Source organism: Colossoma macropomum, unplaced genomic scaffold (assembly GCF_904425465.1).
Source record: "Colossoma macropomum unplaced genomic scaffold, Colossoma_macropomum, whole genome shotgun sequence".
NCBI classification, from domain to species: domain Eukaryota; kingdom Metazoa; phylum Chordata; class Actinopteri; order Characiformes; family Serrasalmidae; genus Colossoma; species Colossoma macropomum.
The window spans coordinates 44,037,888-44,051,835 of record NW_023494795.1 but is presented as its reverse complement, the minus strand read 5'-3'; the positions used below and the strand labels follow the sequence as shown (position 1 = coordinate 44,051,835).

The following is a 13,948-nucleotide window of genomic DNA, read 5'->3' as shown; positions in this document are numbered from 1 at the left end:
CGTTAGGAGCGGTTTTAGTACTCGGCGCTCACAGCGCCAACCCTTCTCCTCACAGCGTTAACGTCCGCTGTCCGAGCAGTTCATTGATCGCGTTTATAGGAAAATCTCTCCAAAATGCCGGGCCTACATCATTTCCCGATGTTCTGGTGCTGTGCGCCGGCCGACATCGCAGATTTCAGCTCTGAAAATCGAGGAGTTTTCGCCGAAAGAGAGTAACGGCGCCGCGAGTGGAGCGAGGACTGACGGCTACGCGGTGAAGCTCACTCAAACCCTGCATTTAAAAGCTGAGGAGTGGCGAGACTCTTAACCGGGCAGTTTAACTGAGCTCTGCAGTCCGATAACTCCGCTGCGTCTCCGGGTCAATCCGAGAGCAAAATCACTAGCGGTAGCGTTCGCTGGCTAGTTAGCTAGGCTAAAGTTAGCGCTATCTGAGGCGATACGTCTGCGCGTGCGCCACGTTAATACACCGCGTACTGAGATATGATGAGTCTCATGATTAAATCGGCCATAACTTAGCCGATTTTCACCAAATCTGTCTGAGGATTATAACAAAACTTGGATTAGAAAAAAAACACAGAATGATGAAGCTGGTTAATAATAATAATAATGGTTTGAACCACTCATAATGTTGCTAGTTGCTTTAGTTCCACTCTGAATGACTTTGTTTACATCTCAAGAAATTATGCAAAAATGACTAATGTGAGTTTAGATACCATTATGTTTGAATATGTCTTTGAGGTGTTGCTTTTATTAATATTAAATATGTAGTATTGCTGGAGTATTAAAAATAGTAATCCCGTATACAGGGTGTCCCAAAAAGTCTGAGATCATTTTGTAGTCTAATAACAGCCAATTCTCCCTTAAATGATCTAAAATTTTTAGAAAATGTGTAAAAACTAACCAAGTTTAATTTTTAATTTTTTTTTTTTTCAGGTTGAAGAGTGGCGTTCACTAGAAATGAAAAGGCATTTTATGCTCAAACAGAAAATTCAATAAAAATGCATGAACTGGAAGGCAGATTTGGATATGGCACAAACACAGCGTGTCTGGCAGGAGCTGGACTACCGACTTGAGGTGTGTCACGTCACACGCGGTGCGCATATTGAACATTTGTGAAGCTGTGAAATCGGTTATAAAATCTACATCTCTCTGAATTTCTTGTTCGAATTTTGATAAATAAATCTTGTATTGTTCAACATGAAGCCTATTTAATTTTGTTTGCTACGACATGTAGTTGCTCAGATATTCACATCTGAAATGATGTCAGTTTTTTTGGGACACCCTGTTGCTGTAATAGTGAGGTTTCGGGACGAATGCAGCAAAACGGACATGGTGCAGTTACAGTACTGTAGTTTGTAATGCTGCAGGTCAAATGCAGTAAATGGACGCAGGTTAGTATCACTACAGTATTAAAACCTTTTAGTACTGCAGTTGTACTGGTTCTATTTTCGCAGGAGCATTTTATGGTGAGGAAGTAGTTGGTCTGAATTTTATAGCCCTTTTAACTAACTTTTTTTCCGATCTATTGCCTTGTGTAGAATCGCCACAGAATTTTAGTTAGCAGGACCACCAATGTGACAGCTCTACCCAACTGGTTAATATTGATCATTGAACATGGAAATACACATCTTTCTCTCATTATTTGTTCACTTTCAGTGAGTTGAAAGTTTATTAGGACCACCTACCATGGTGCACTTGGCAGGGTTATAATTACAGACTATGGCATTTCTGTGCTATTTGCCTCTAGTCCTCCTTACAGTGGTAAGAGATCATCACAGCATATCTACACTGAGACCAGCCCTGGTCTGATACAAATATACAACATGGCCAAAAGTGTGTGGATGCCTGAACATCACATCTATATGTCATTCCAAAACCATTGATGTAGATGTCTGCTGAGTTTTATACACTGACATGCTAAAAATCATGGGACAGGAATTAGTATTGTGTAGGACCCCCTCTAGCCCAGCGAAACACAGAAACTCGACATGGCATTGATTCCACAAGTGGACAGAAGACGCCTGAATGAATGTTGAGCCATGTCACCTGGATAGACACCCACAGCCTCACTCACAAGATAACACCTCACAGCTTAAACAAGTGTGGGCGTTCCCAATCCGTCCACTGAGGTAACATCACTTCATCAATTTACATACTGTTATACCATGACTTTTGGCATGTCAATATATGTAGTGTTTATGATGGTAAAATAGCGATAATTCTGAATTTTTTCTTTTTGGTAATTTTGGAATCACTTTTGGATAATATAAAACAAACTATGTTACAGTTATATGTATAATGTATGATGTTAAATTTCTATAGGTTTACAAAAGTGTAGAAATCTATAAAATTAAGAAATGTTCTGTAATGAACAGAGCTGTACAAATCATTGTGTTTTTGTCAACTTCGTGGTTCCCAAACTTTTTACGGTCGCTCAGGCATGAAACTTCCTGCTGTGTTTCCCTCTCTGTCACACAGAGACACACTTATATTGCCATGATGCATATCGTCGCTGTCCAAAGAAAACTATATCTCCATTTTTGTCGATTTTTAGTTTTTTTTACATCATTTTTTTTACACACCAGCTATCCTTTACGTTGTGTAAAAATTTCATGATGCATGGATTAATAGAAATGCTCTGAAATCACTTGGAATAAAATAGCTTTATATTGACTTACATTGAAAGGTAAGAGTGTTTTTGTCTTCTCCTATAAAGTTACTATTTTGTAGATATTTGTTTTTCTTTGAACAGTGACAATATATAAGACATTTAAACTTATAAAATGAATCCACCCTTAAGACGTGTTATGATGTGATGATGCAACACACCAGATGTACCCTCTCAGATAAAAGATGCTACACTAAACAAAAGTGTAATTGTACAGTACCTTTTTTCTGAGAGTGTAGCGCAGACATGTTTCTGTACTACTGTATTATAGGTGTGGGTCACTCTGGGGTTCCTTTCAGAGTTCAGGACTGACCTTTGTTCATTTGTAATCATATAGGTTGCAGCATCAATATGAGGGAACGTGTGTGAGAGCGTCTGCAGCTGGAAGTTGAACAGCGAGTAACAAAATGTTCACCTAGTCGAGCCACAGATCAGGTATGTCACAGTAGCAAACATTTTCCACTCAGAATATAACAGTGCTACAAACACGAAAACAAAATGCTAACGGCTGTTTGTTAAAATATCTGCGTAATTAACCCTCCAGGGTTAATGAACACCTTCAGAGTTATGAGGCTATGAAGAGGGGCTGAGATACACATCACCTGCCTCTCGCCTGTAATTGGTGGATTTGTGTGTCCATCTACATTTTCTGTGAAACTGACCGATGAACACTCAGGAAATCACTAAGGGGCGTGAGAACATTTACTATTTTTATATTATTATTTTATTACATTTTTACATTATTATATTATTATTATTATTAACTGTTATATTATTACTTTCTACTATTTTATTCATACGTTTCACTACTTTTGTGAATCTAAGACTTTGGTAAACACATTTCAAGCACTAAAACAATTTGTCCTCATAAGTAAAGCTGTTTTCGCAAGAAATATTAAGAATTTCTAAAATTGGATTTCATTTGTTCAGTTTTTGGGCCCAATTATGTCTTTACACTGTGCTCTCGGTCTGAAGGGCTTCAGTACAGAGAGAGCTGAGATTGTTCTGAACTTTTTGTTATATAATATGTTGGTATCACACAGTATGCAAGTGCCTTTAAAGGCGAATTTCAATAAAATATGCAAAAATAAAGAAAATGCTCTCAGACACCAAAGGGTTAAACGGATAAGATGTAACCAGTCATTAAGAGTGGTTTGGTGTGAAATGCTCCGTCTGAGACTGTTTTGTGTTTTGTGATAGTTTTGAGAACATGGTGGAGGGATACGTGCAGGGTGCTGTGAGGCAAAATAGCCCCCAAAGAAAACTTATTTCAGATTTTCCACGATTTTCTATCTTTAACATTCCATCTAAAACTCAGAAGACTCATGTAGGTTTACTGATGGTTTTGGATAGTAAAAAAAATAATTGTGTTGTAGTCATGGCGACCCCTGGTTCCTATCACCACCACTGTAAAGATATCTAAACCATTTTGTACCAAACCACTCTGGATCTGTCTGTTTACATCTCAGACTCAATTATCCAAAAAAAAAATCAGTGGAGTTCCTTTTTAAGGTTAGCCTAAATTTATTTGTGATTGGTATGCATAACATTTTAAAGCTAACTGGAATTCACAATGACTTCTGCTTTTACAACAACAACAGCTAAAAAAGTGCAGAACAAATTCAAACACATTTATTCCTCAGTTACCCGTGAAATAATCATAAATTAGTTTTGTTTTTCAACTTTATCATTTAGCTGATTGAGTAAAAAGTGTTAGGTGTTTAGCTGCCTGCTTATGCAGTAGTAAGAGGTGTGATTTGGTGCAAGTCCTGTACAGATTATTTATCAGTCTTACAGAACAGAACCCTTAAACTAATGACATAAACAATCACTCTTCAAACAAGATTTAAACAGCCTAGACAAGATGACACTTTCCTGTTTTGGTAAAATGCTGGACTAATAAAAGGAGATTTTGGACAGAAGAGTAGGGGTGCAACGATTAATCGACTTAGTCGACTAAAATTAAAGACCAAATTAGTTGTCATCTAATTTATTAGTTGAGTAGTTGGCGACATCATCACGCATATTTCTTGCGCTTAATTGGAATGCTTTGACATTACCACCTACTAGAGAGTTAACCAAAGCACGATGGCAGCCTCAAGAACAAAATCCTCAAAAGTGTGGGAGCTTTTCACGTTTAACTCTAAAAGTTGACACTTGTGATGTTTGCAAAGCCGACTTTAGCTGGCTATGGGAGCACATCCTCCATGTTGGAGCGTCTGAAGAGGAAACTCGTCAGCTCTCTGGATGAAGAAGACTGATCTCGGTAAGTGAACTGTGCTGGTTATCTAGTTAGCTAATGTTAAATGCCATCCTACTTCATGTTATGAACTGAGCTGTAATATTTCTTTTTCTTAAAATGCATGTTCTCTTGAATTCTTAATGAAGTTGAAACGGAGAAATAGGTACTTATTATTCACAGCGACCCTGTTTACTTTCCACATAATGTTGAGTTCCACATAATGTTGCCTTGAGTTCTCTGCTAACGTTTGTGAACACTTGGTACCATTGAAATGGAATGCTTACACAAAATCACCTAAATTTAACTGTTCATAGCAGGGCCACCTGAGTTCAGGACACGCACATAAAAACCTCCGCTTTCCCTAAACTGCATGAAGCACTGACCAGCATGAACAGACAGTAAACCTCAGCAGCAGAGCCAGTCAGAATCTCCATTTCAGCTGGGAACTACTCTCAGACCTGAGAGTGGATGGTGCAGACCTGTCAAACTGTTTCTTTAGTTCGGTTTTGACACACAAAAACTCCACCCGTATTCAGGCAGCACCAAACAACTGAACCACACTAATTCACAAGGAAATTCAACACATTTTTTCCAGAGCATGTTTTTTGCTGTACTGTCTGCTATGTTGCTATACTGCTATCTGCTATTTTAACATTTTACTTTTTTACAAAAGCTCATTTCCTTACACTGTAAATAATGAGAGCCAAGCAATAAAACAGTGATATGTGTTTGATTTTGGAGCATGTTTTTGGCCAAGCATCAGCGTCCTGATGGATTCAATTTAAATTGGTATTCACAAATCGCCCATATTTTCTGTTTTTCAGTTTTCATGGCGGTAAGTTTGAGAGTAACAGAGCGCTTACATCCCTGCAAAACTAATAATCAGTAAACGAACACCCACATATGTAATTTACTCAATTTTAGCTTATGCAGTCCACCATCCAACCAAAGGAAAGAGATATCACAACCTGGTGCGATCTTTAGAGCATGAACTGGATATGAAAATGTTCTTCAGAGATGTTGGCTGACAAATACTGCAGCTACTGAAGCAGCATCAAAACAAACACTGACACTGTTCATGATCAGGTTCAGAGGTGGTTAGAGGTGCTTAAATCAGTACTCAAGTAAAAGTATTCATGCTTGCATAAAATAATTTACAGAAGTAAAAGTACCTTCCCCCCAAAAACTAGATTGGAAATACAAAAGAATCAGATTGAAACTCTACTGAAATACTGAGTACTGCAGTGGAACTTCTTACTACATCCAGGATTTATCAGCATAGGAACTGAAGATTTTGCGGCTCTGTTCTTCTCTTTTTGGGATTTTTTTTGGTCTAAAATACAGAAGCTCCAAAGTCACAGATGTAAGCAGTCACAAAACAGTACAAACATTGCTGCCATCAAACATACTGAAATTAAACAAAAATAATGGAATTAGTAACTAAATACGAATGGCTAAAATGTAATTGAGTAAAAAGATTTCTTTACTCACTTTAGTAGAAGTAATATGATGTGAAAATATTCAGGAGAGCAAAAATCCATCAATATTTTAGTTAAGTACATGTACTTGAGTAAATGTAACTAGTTACCACCCACCTCTGAATAGGTTTATAAAGACAAGTCATTAAGATGACATGAAAGGCAATTTTCGGAGGTGTGGTTCAACCCCTGGTTCATGGAGAACATGTTTTCCACAAACGTTCACCACTGGTTGTTGAATTTGAATGCACCTCAGGTTTATGGCTGGAGATAGTGTTGCTGCTGACTGCCCAAGTTTGCATCCAGAGAATTTGCTACTTTCTAGCTAAATCTAGCTTTGAACTTAAAACAGTAATGATTCTTTTGCCTGACACAAATGTTTCTTCATATCAGATGCAGTCTGAAGGGGAGCTGTGCCAGTAATGCTACCATGGGTAACTTTCTCTAAAGAAAAAAAGCCTTGCACATCCCAACAAGCAACTGCCCTCACAGAATCAATCCTAAACATGTTAAGGATATGAGACCAGTGTCCATGGTTGATGGTGAAGGGTTTCAAGAAATGATTAGGCAGTTCATCCCTGAATACACCATTCCATCCAGAACTCATTTCACTCACTTGACGGGAAAGAAATATGAAACAACATTTTTGAAGGTAAGTGTTTCACTAGTATTAATAGAGATGTTGGTGAGCCTAGTATCAATAGAGATGTTGGAGCTGCAAGACACTTCAGGAGAAGTGAGCTGGCCAGTACAAAACTGAAGATAAAACAGCAGTGAATGAGCACACCTCAACATAAGCTGATCCAAGATGTCACCACTAGATGGAACAGTACATACCACGTGATTGAAAGACTCCTGGAACAGCGTGGGCCAGTTACTGCCTCTCTGTCTGATCCAGAGGTAACTCTTAACAGGCAAACACTACTTTGACTTAAAGCCAGATTAGTAAGTACTGGTTGAAGACCTGAAGGAATATGCAACAATTTCCCACCTTCCACAGCTGATCAAAGGGCTGCAATGATCTATACAGCACACCCTTCGTTTTGACACAAGCCCAGGGAAAGCATTTTTGGCCAATGCAGAAAAAAGAATCAATGAAAGATAGGTGGGGAGTTTAAATGTCATTTCAGCTGAGAGACACAACCCAATTGTTCTTTCAGCTTCCCTTGATCCACAACTTAGAAAGCAAAAGCAGAGGTACAATAGTCCAGGTGCTGAGGGGAAAAATCAGCACTTGAATACCTCCTTCAGTCTAACACAGACTGTCTTTGTGAGGAAGAGGAATCCCGGGTGAACCCAGAGATCCAAATGGTGAGAGACGAAGTTCAGATGTACTTTGCAGGGCCAGCAATACCAAAAAAGAAAGACCCTCTCGAAAGGTGGAGGGAAAATGAGCTGTGATTTCCCACACTGTCAATGCTGGCAATATCTTTTCTGAGCATCTCTGCAACATGACTGCACTGTTTAAATTTAAGATTATTTTTTTTTATTTCCTTAATTAAAGGAAAACTGATATAGTTTTCTTATATTTTGTTGCTGCTACTTTGCACATCCTTAGTTTTAGGTGTTGTCAGGAAAAGATACTGGAGTTTTATTTGTCTTTTGCATCGGTAGGAATTCATTAAAACTGTGAATTTTTGTATTTGTTTTTATTGTCCTCAAATGCAATTAACCAACCTCAAGCTAAATTTAAAAGCTGAGAGCTACATAAGAGTTATTTGGTAATCGAGCAATGCATAATCTGAATAATCGATTATTCCTTTCAATAATCAATAGATTATTCTACTACCAAAATAGTTGTTTGTTGCAGCCCTACAGCAGAGTAACCTGAGAGTGACACTGACGTAGTGGTGCTGGTGCGAGTGGATCAGACACAGCAGTGCTGCCGGAGTTATTAAATGCTGTGTCCACTCACTGTCCACTCTGTTAGACACTCCTACGTTGTTGTTCCACCTTGTAGTTGTAGAGACAGAGACAATGGCTCATCTGCTGCTGCACAGGTTGTGCTGGTCATCCTCTAGTCCTTAATCAGTAGCCACAGGACGCTGTTGGCTGGATGTTTTTGGTTGGTGGACTACTCTCAACCCCTTCCCTTCATCCAAGTTACTTAAAGTTTATTGTTAATCATTGGTAAGAGTGTGTGAACATCAGTGTGAACGTCTGTATGTACACACTCAACTTTCTAGGGCCGGACTGCAAAGTGGTGAATCTTTTTATGATCCTTTAATAAACAGTTAGTTAAATATAAAAAAATAAAGTGCTCCTATATGGTCAGTGGAGCTGATACAATGTTTAATTTTCACAGTTCTGTAAACCATTAAGCAAAACCATCAGGTTTTAATCATAGTGGTCTTTTTAAGCGGTGAAGCACTAGTACACGACTAGTAAGTGGACTAAAATGTAAACTGGAATAATATTATGTGTCAGTCACCTTTTACAGAATTACCACTTATTTAATTACGTGTTATCATGTAACGTCAGCTACAAGCTGTAATGCTAGCAAGTATGCTATCAGGTATGTAACGAGTTGTGTTTGCTCTTATTTCTACACTCTCCAGAGAAAATGTACATTTTTCTGACTCTGCATATGATCCTGAGTAACTGTAGAGGGCGTGTGTGAGTGAAATGCAGCTGCTGCCACCCAGTATTAAATTCTTCCCTACACACTTGTGGACCTCAACTATATGAGGACAACTGGCACATCAGTTATACTTTTACAGGCCTCAGACCCTGCTGAAAAAATCCTAGAAATCATTATATGTTGCTGCTGGTTCCTAATGGTCTCAAATATTGACTTAGTGTGTTCCTGATGGGTTAATATCACAGACTCTGGTTTAACTCTTTAACTCTGTTTTAACAGGTGTTCTGATACCACATGCATTTCAGGGTTTTCTAATTGGATCTAAAGTTGTCCTGCAGGAAGCTAGTAATCTCTGATGGTAATCATTGAGTCAAATCACATTAGAAAGCAAAACCATCACGTTTTAATCGTATTGGATCTGATAGTTGTTTTTCAGCAGGGGAATTATAGATCAATATAATAAATAGTTAAATAAATAAAATGCAATCACATCATTTTAATTAACGGTAGTAATTAGAAGAATAAATGTTACTTGCTTTTTTAATCAAAAGTCCCGCATTAAAAAAACAAAACAAAACATAAAGTTGTAATCAAAATTATTTAACCCCCAGTGCAAATTAGGTTTATTAGCAAAATTTACAAATGTTTAGCTCCTTTCAATAAACCAATCAAACAAGAATATAAATAGCTCAACACAACTAAAATAACAAGGGTCAGTAGTCATTAAAAGTGGCGTTTTGTGTTGTATTTGGTGTTTTTAGTTGTATTGAGCTATGTAAATTGCCCTTATTTGATTGACTTATTGCAAACAACTGAAAGTTTGTACATTTTGCTAATAAACTTAATTTGCTATGGGGGTTGAATAATTTTGATTGCAACTGTAAAGGTCAGTTAGCAGCAATTGTATATGTGATGTCAAGACACCTTAATGCAAATAAATGAAGGGTTTTTTGACACAAAATTTGATGCAAAATCTACATTCTAAAAAGCATCAGCAGTCAGTGTACATGAGTGTGTAAGATGTGGGTTGAATCGGTGCAGAAACAAAGTCACGGCACAGTCAGCAATGTCTTTGCCAGATTTATTTGGACAAAAACAAGTTTTATGATGCTGAAGAAAATGATCATCATGCAGAAAAAGTCAATGATTAAATGTTGATGTGTATACAGTAAAAGCTAACATCAGCTAATCAATACATATGCGCATACAGTACAAGCTAATCTCAGATAATCAATAGATGTGTATACAGTATAAGCCAATCTAAGCTAATCAGTAGATGCGTGTATACAGTATAAACTAATCTCAGCTAATCAATACATATGGGTGTACAGTATAAACTAATCTAAGCTAATCAATAGATGTGTGTATACAGTATAAACTAATCTCAGCTAATCAGTAGGTGTGGATACAGTACAAGATAATCTCAGTTAATCAATAGACACACATAACGAAGAAGAACAGATGTATAACACAGTGAATCTTAGACAGACAGGACTCAGTTCTCTTTCAACACAGCAGAGACGTCACTGTATACCTGAAACTGCATGTCTGTATTTGGTTCATTAGATTAGTCTTTAACCTCTATATACTGTGCAGATTTAGTGTAGCAGTGAAAACAAATTTGACATCCTTCATTTTAAAGGGAACAGCAGGTGGCGTAAAACAAGAATCTTTACATCTTCAATAAGGAGCTGTTGTGTCTCTTTGTCTTGGGGAGCCGATGGTTCGGTTTGGTTTGGTCACAAATGTGAATGGCTGTAATGCAAAGCACAGAATTAGTCACGAAGTTACAGGTGTGAATGCTCACTTTTTCACTACTGACAGTACTGACTAGTGTTAATAGTGTGATGGAAATTGCAAACAAATAAATTTTGTGTACCTTCAGAACTTGGAGCTGTAGAAACATCAAGACACTAAAAACCTCAAGTTCATACTCGGTGTTGGGCAGCAGGCCAGAGATCACCAGGATTTCTTGGTTAACTGGCCAGGTCACCTGCTTCTGTGCCTCTTCTCCATCACCCACTTTCTTGTATGAAACTTTTGCAGAAAAAGGATCTCCTAAATGTCTCATAGTTATAGTGTTTGCACTGATGTCTACCACCTCTGGCTCTGATGTGTTTAGGATGTTTACGTAGAGCAATTTCCCTTTTGAATATCCTCTCACAGAAGCACCTGCATGATAAGGATAGTGGAAGTAGCTGACGATGTGAGATAACGACAAACACATGGCAAATGCAGAAAACTTATCAAGAGAATCTCTCATGGTCTGTGAGACTTCAGGAGATCTGTACCAAGGAGTTTTGTCTTTGACCAACGTTTTCAGATCAGAGGGTAAACATTCCAATGTAGTGAACTTCTCCGAGTCCAGGCAAAACCTGAGGGAGTCCAGGTAAGGGTCATCTTCTCCAAGAGAGTTGAACCCAAACACCTCTACCCATGTTTTAGTAGGATCAAACAGCACTTTGTCGAAGTCTTCACGAGCTACGATCTGAACATCTGGCTGCCGTGACTTAATATCATTAATGTACGATTTGACGATGCTGAGTTCAGTCTCTCTTTCTTTCAGCCAGGGGTCAATTTTGCTGGGCCCAAAGGATGATTCTGCATGAAGACTGAACATCTTCTCCAGCCTTTCTTCCTTCTCTACTCCCTTCCTGATTTCAGGGAGGAGTTTGAAGAGGTTGTCTTTCCACACAAGCATGTATTTCTGAAGGTTTTCTCCAAAATCTTTCATCTTCTTAGTGATGTCAGTGGCCCGAATGGAGTCACTCTCTTTAGACATGTCATTTGCTCTCATTTTCGCAGTGTTCAGCTGCTCCATTATATTCCGTAACTTAATGCAGTTCATTTTGCTGACCTCGTGCTTGATCTCTGGAGCCGAAGGCACAAGTTCTGTTAGTGGGACGAGCCAGACTTTCTTGGGCACCACATTCTCCTTATTTGGCCCGAGCAGTTTGGGGAGACTTTTGTAGACTTTTACTGCCTCTTCAAAGTTGGTTGGGTTCTCCTCCAATGCAAAATCACCATGGAAGGTGCAGGTGAAGTTCTGCACCTTCTTCCTCTCTTCATCAGTCATTTGAACCTTTCCCTCAGCACTGATACCAAACAAGCCAATATTCTTCACCATGAGTTTCATGCTCACTTGAATGTCTTGTTTTTTTTGCTCATCTGATGCTGTTTCACTGAACACCATCAGCGCTTCTGCACCGTATTCTACCTGAATAACGACATGAGTGGCACTAAAATCTGGGTCTTCAATGTCTTTGTAGGTGATGCCTCCCATTTGGTTCATGTTAAGGTGCTCAGTCTTGGTCTTCACACTGTACTGGGCAGTCACTCTGCACTCGTGCAAAGAAGACGATCTGTTGTTCAAATAACTGGCTGAAGCCTCCACCGTTACTAACCCTGCGAGAAAACTGGCACTAAGAGACGCACTTATTTGTAATATTTTTGATTTTTCTTCCAGAGAGTCAGTGAGATGAATGTTGAAAGATGTTTTTGGGCTCTGCCTCACTATCGTGTTCTTCTGTATGTTGTCCATGTCCCACAGGTAGACCCCTAAAGAAAGAAGAACTCATCAGAAAGGTAAGGTGTTTGAGGTGTTTAAGGCAGATGCTAGCAGTGAACTCCTACCTGGAATGAAGGAGTCGTTGTGGCAGTCGTACAACATCCCCAAATGAAGTTGTCTTCCAAGGGTTGCAACTTCAAGCAAACTTTCAGTATTCATGTTGGTGTCTTTAAGAACCACTGCAGTAACTAGAAAAACAACAAACTCCAGTGGAGAAAAAATACAACACACAGTAAAATCATCACAGTTTAAATAACCTCTATTTACTTTAAACTATGATACATTGCTGTAGAATAAAACTGAAGGACATAGTCATTGGTGTCTTACATTAGGCACCAATAATTATTATGTACAGTTGTACAGAAAAGTTTGTATATGAGTCAAGTTACATGTAATGTTGAAGTGATAATGAGTGAACACATCCTCCACAGAGAACACACTGAAATATGGTGTTTTTCTGAAAATATTAGTACAAAATCTGTTTGCTGAGTTGTTTGCTGAGTTTAGTCCATTGGAATAAAATAAAACATGCAATATCTTTTGCACAATTTTTCCCCAATGTGCTAAATTCAAGAGTAAATGTGCATTAAAGTGTGCAGAAGTGTGTTCTCTGTAGAGGACGTTTAATTTATTTACAAAATCAATAACAACATGGTATTTGACCAGAGGCACCCAAACTTTTGCACACAACTGTTTTTACTCTGTGAGAACTCTATAAAAATCATTTAACCAAAGCAGCAGGGAAAATAAAAACTATAAATTATTATAAAGAAATGAGTGATGGAGTAACTGCTGTAGACTCACCTTCCTGGATCTGCTGTAATCTGTGGTCCACCTTCTGTGGTGACTGTTCAGTGACCTGCACACAGTTATAAACCCTGCTGAGGGCGGAGCCTGTCATGTCCTGACACAGTTGTTGGTATTTTCACACAGTGAAAGTTTTACAGGAGGAGATAAAAGAATACTTTTCAATGCCGAATTTAGTAATGTGTAATAGAATAGCAGTTCAATTTTATTACAATTTATAACCTATTGAGGTGAATTTATGCAGACATGTTAGCGAGAATGACTTTAAAATCCCATCATTCACTGCAGCAGAGGATCCTGACCCATGCTGTACGTTTATAAGTTCTTTTCCTTTAGTAAGTTTAGTCTTTAGACTCGAAAGATGTGAGTAATAGACATTAAAGTTAAAATAAAAATCATTCCTAACACTGCTAACATTGTTACTTATTAGCAGTTTTATTGTGTTTTACTGTGTCTTGCTTTTGTGTTTTATGTGCAGTCATGATGTTTATGCTGCCCTCTTGGCCAGGTTTCTCTTAATAAAGGTTCTAATAAAACATTGTTACTGGCTGCACAGCAAGAGGAAAGTTCACAAGAGCTGCAGTCGCTCTCCATGGCTGTTTTT

The 13,948-nt window shown here is 38.3% G+C and overlaps 1 protein-coding gene across 3 annotated transcripts; it reads right to left on the bottom strand.

The window, feature by feature from the left end:
- Positions 1-10,158: 10,158 nt before the first annotated feature.
- LOC118816265 (stonustoxin subunit beta-like) lies at positions 10,159-13,423 on the bottom strand. 3 transcript variants are annotated; one of them, XM_036582788.1, is made up of 4 exons: positions 13,342-13,423; positions 12,603-12,744; positions 10,849-12,527; positions 10,159-10,724 (listed from the first exon to the last, which is right to left on the bottom strand). In XM_036582788.1, exons 2-4 carry the CDS (start codon positions 12,694-12,696, stop codon positions 10,650-10,652), a joined length of 1,848 nt encoding a protein of 615 aa, XP_036438681.1. In that variant the 5' UTR covers positions 12,697-12,744; positions 13,342-13,423; the 3' UTR covers positions 10,159-10,649. The 3 variants fall into 3 exon arrangements, with proteins under 3 accessions (XP_036438681.1, XP_036438679.1, XP_036438682.1); XM_036582786.1 differs by having other exon boundaries at positions 12,603-12,741; positions 13,342-13,366; XM_036582789.1 differs by having other exon boundaries at positions 12,603-12,725; positions 13,342-13,360.
- Between the last annotated feature and the right edge of the window lie 525 nt (positions 13,424-13,948).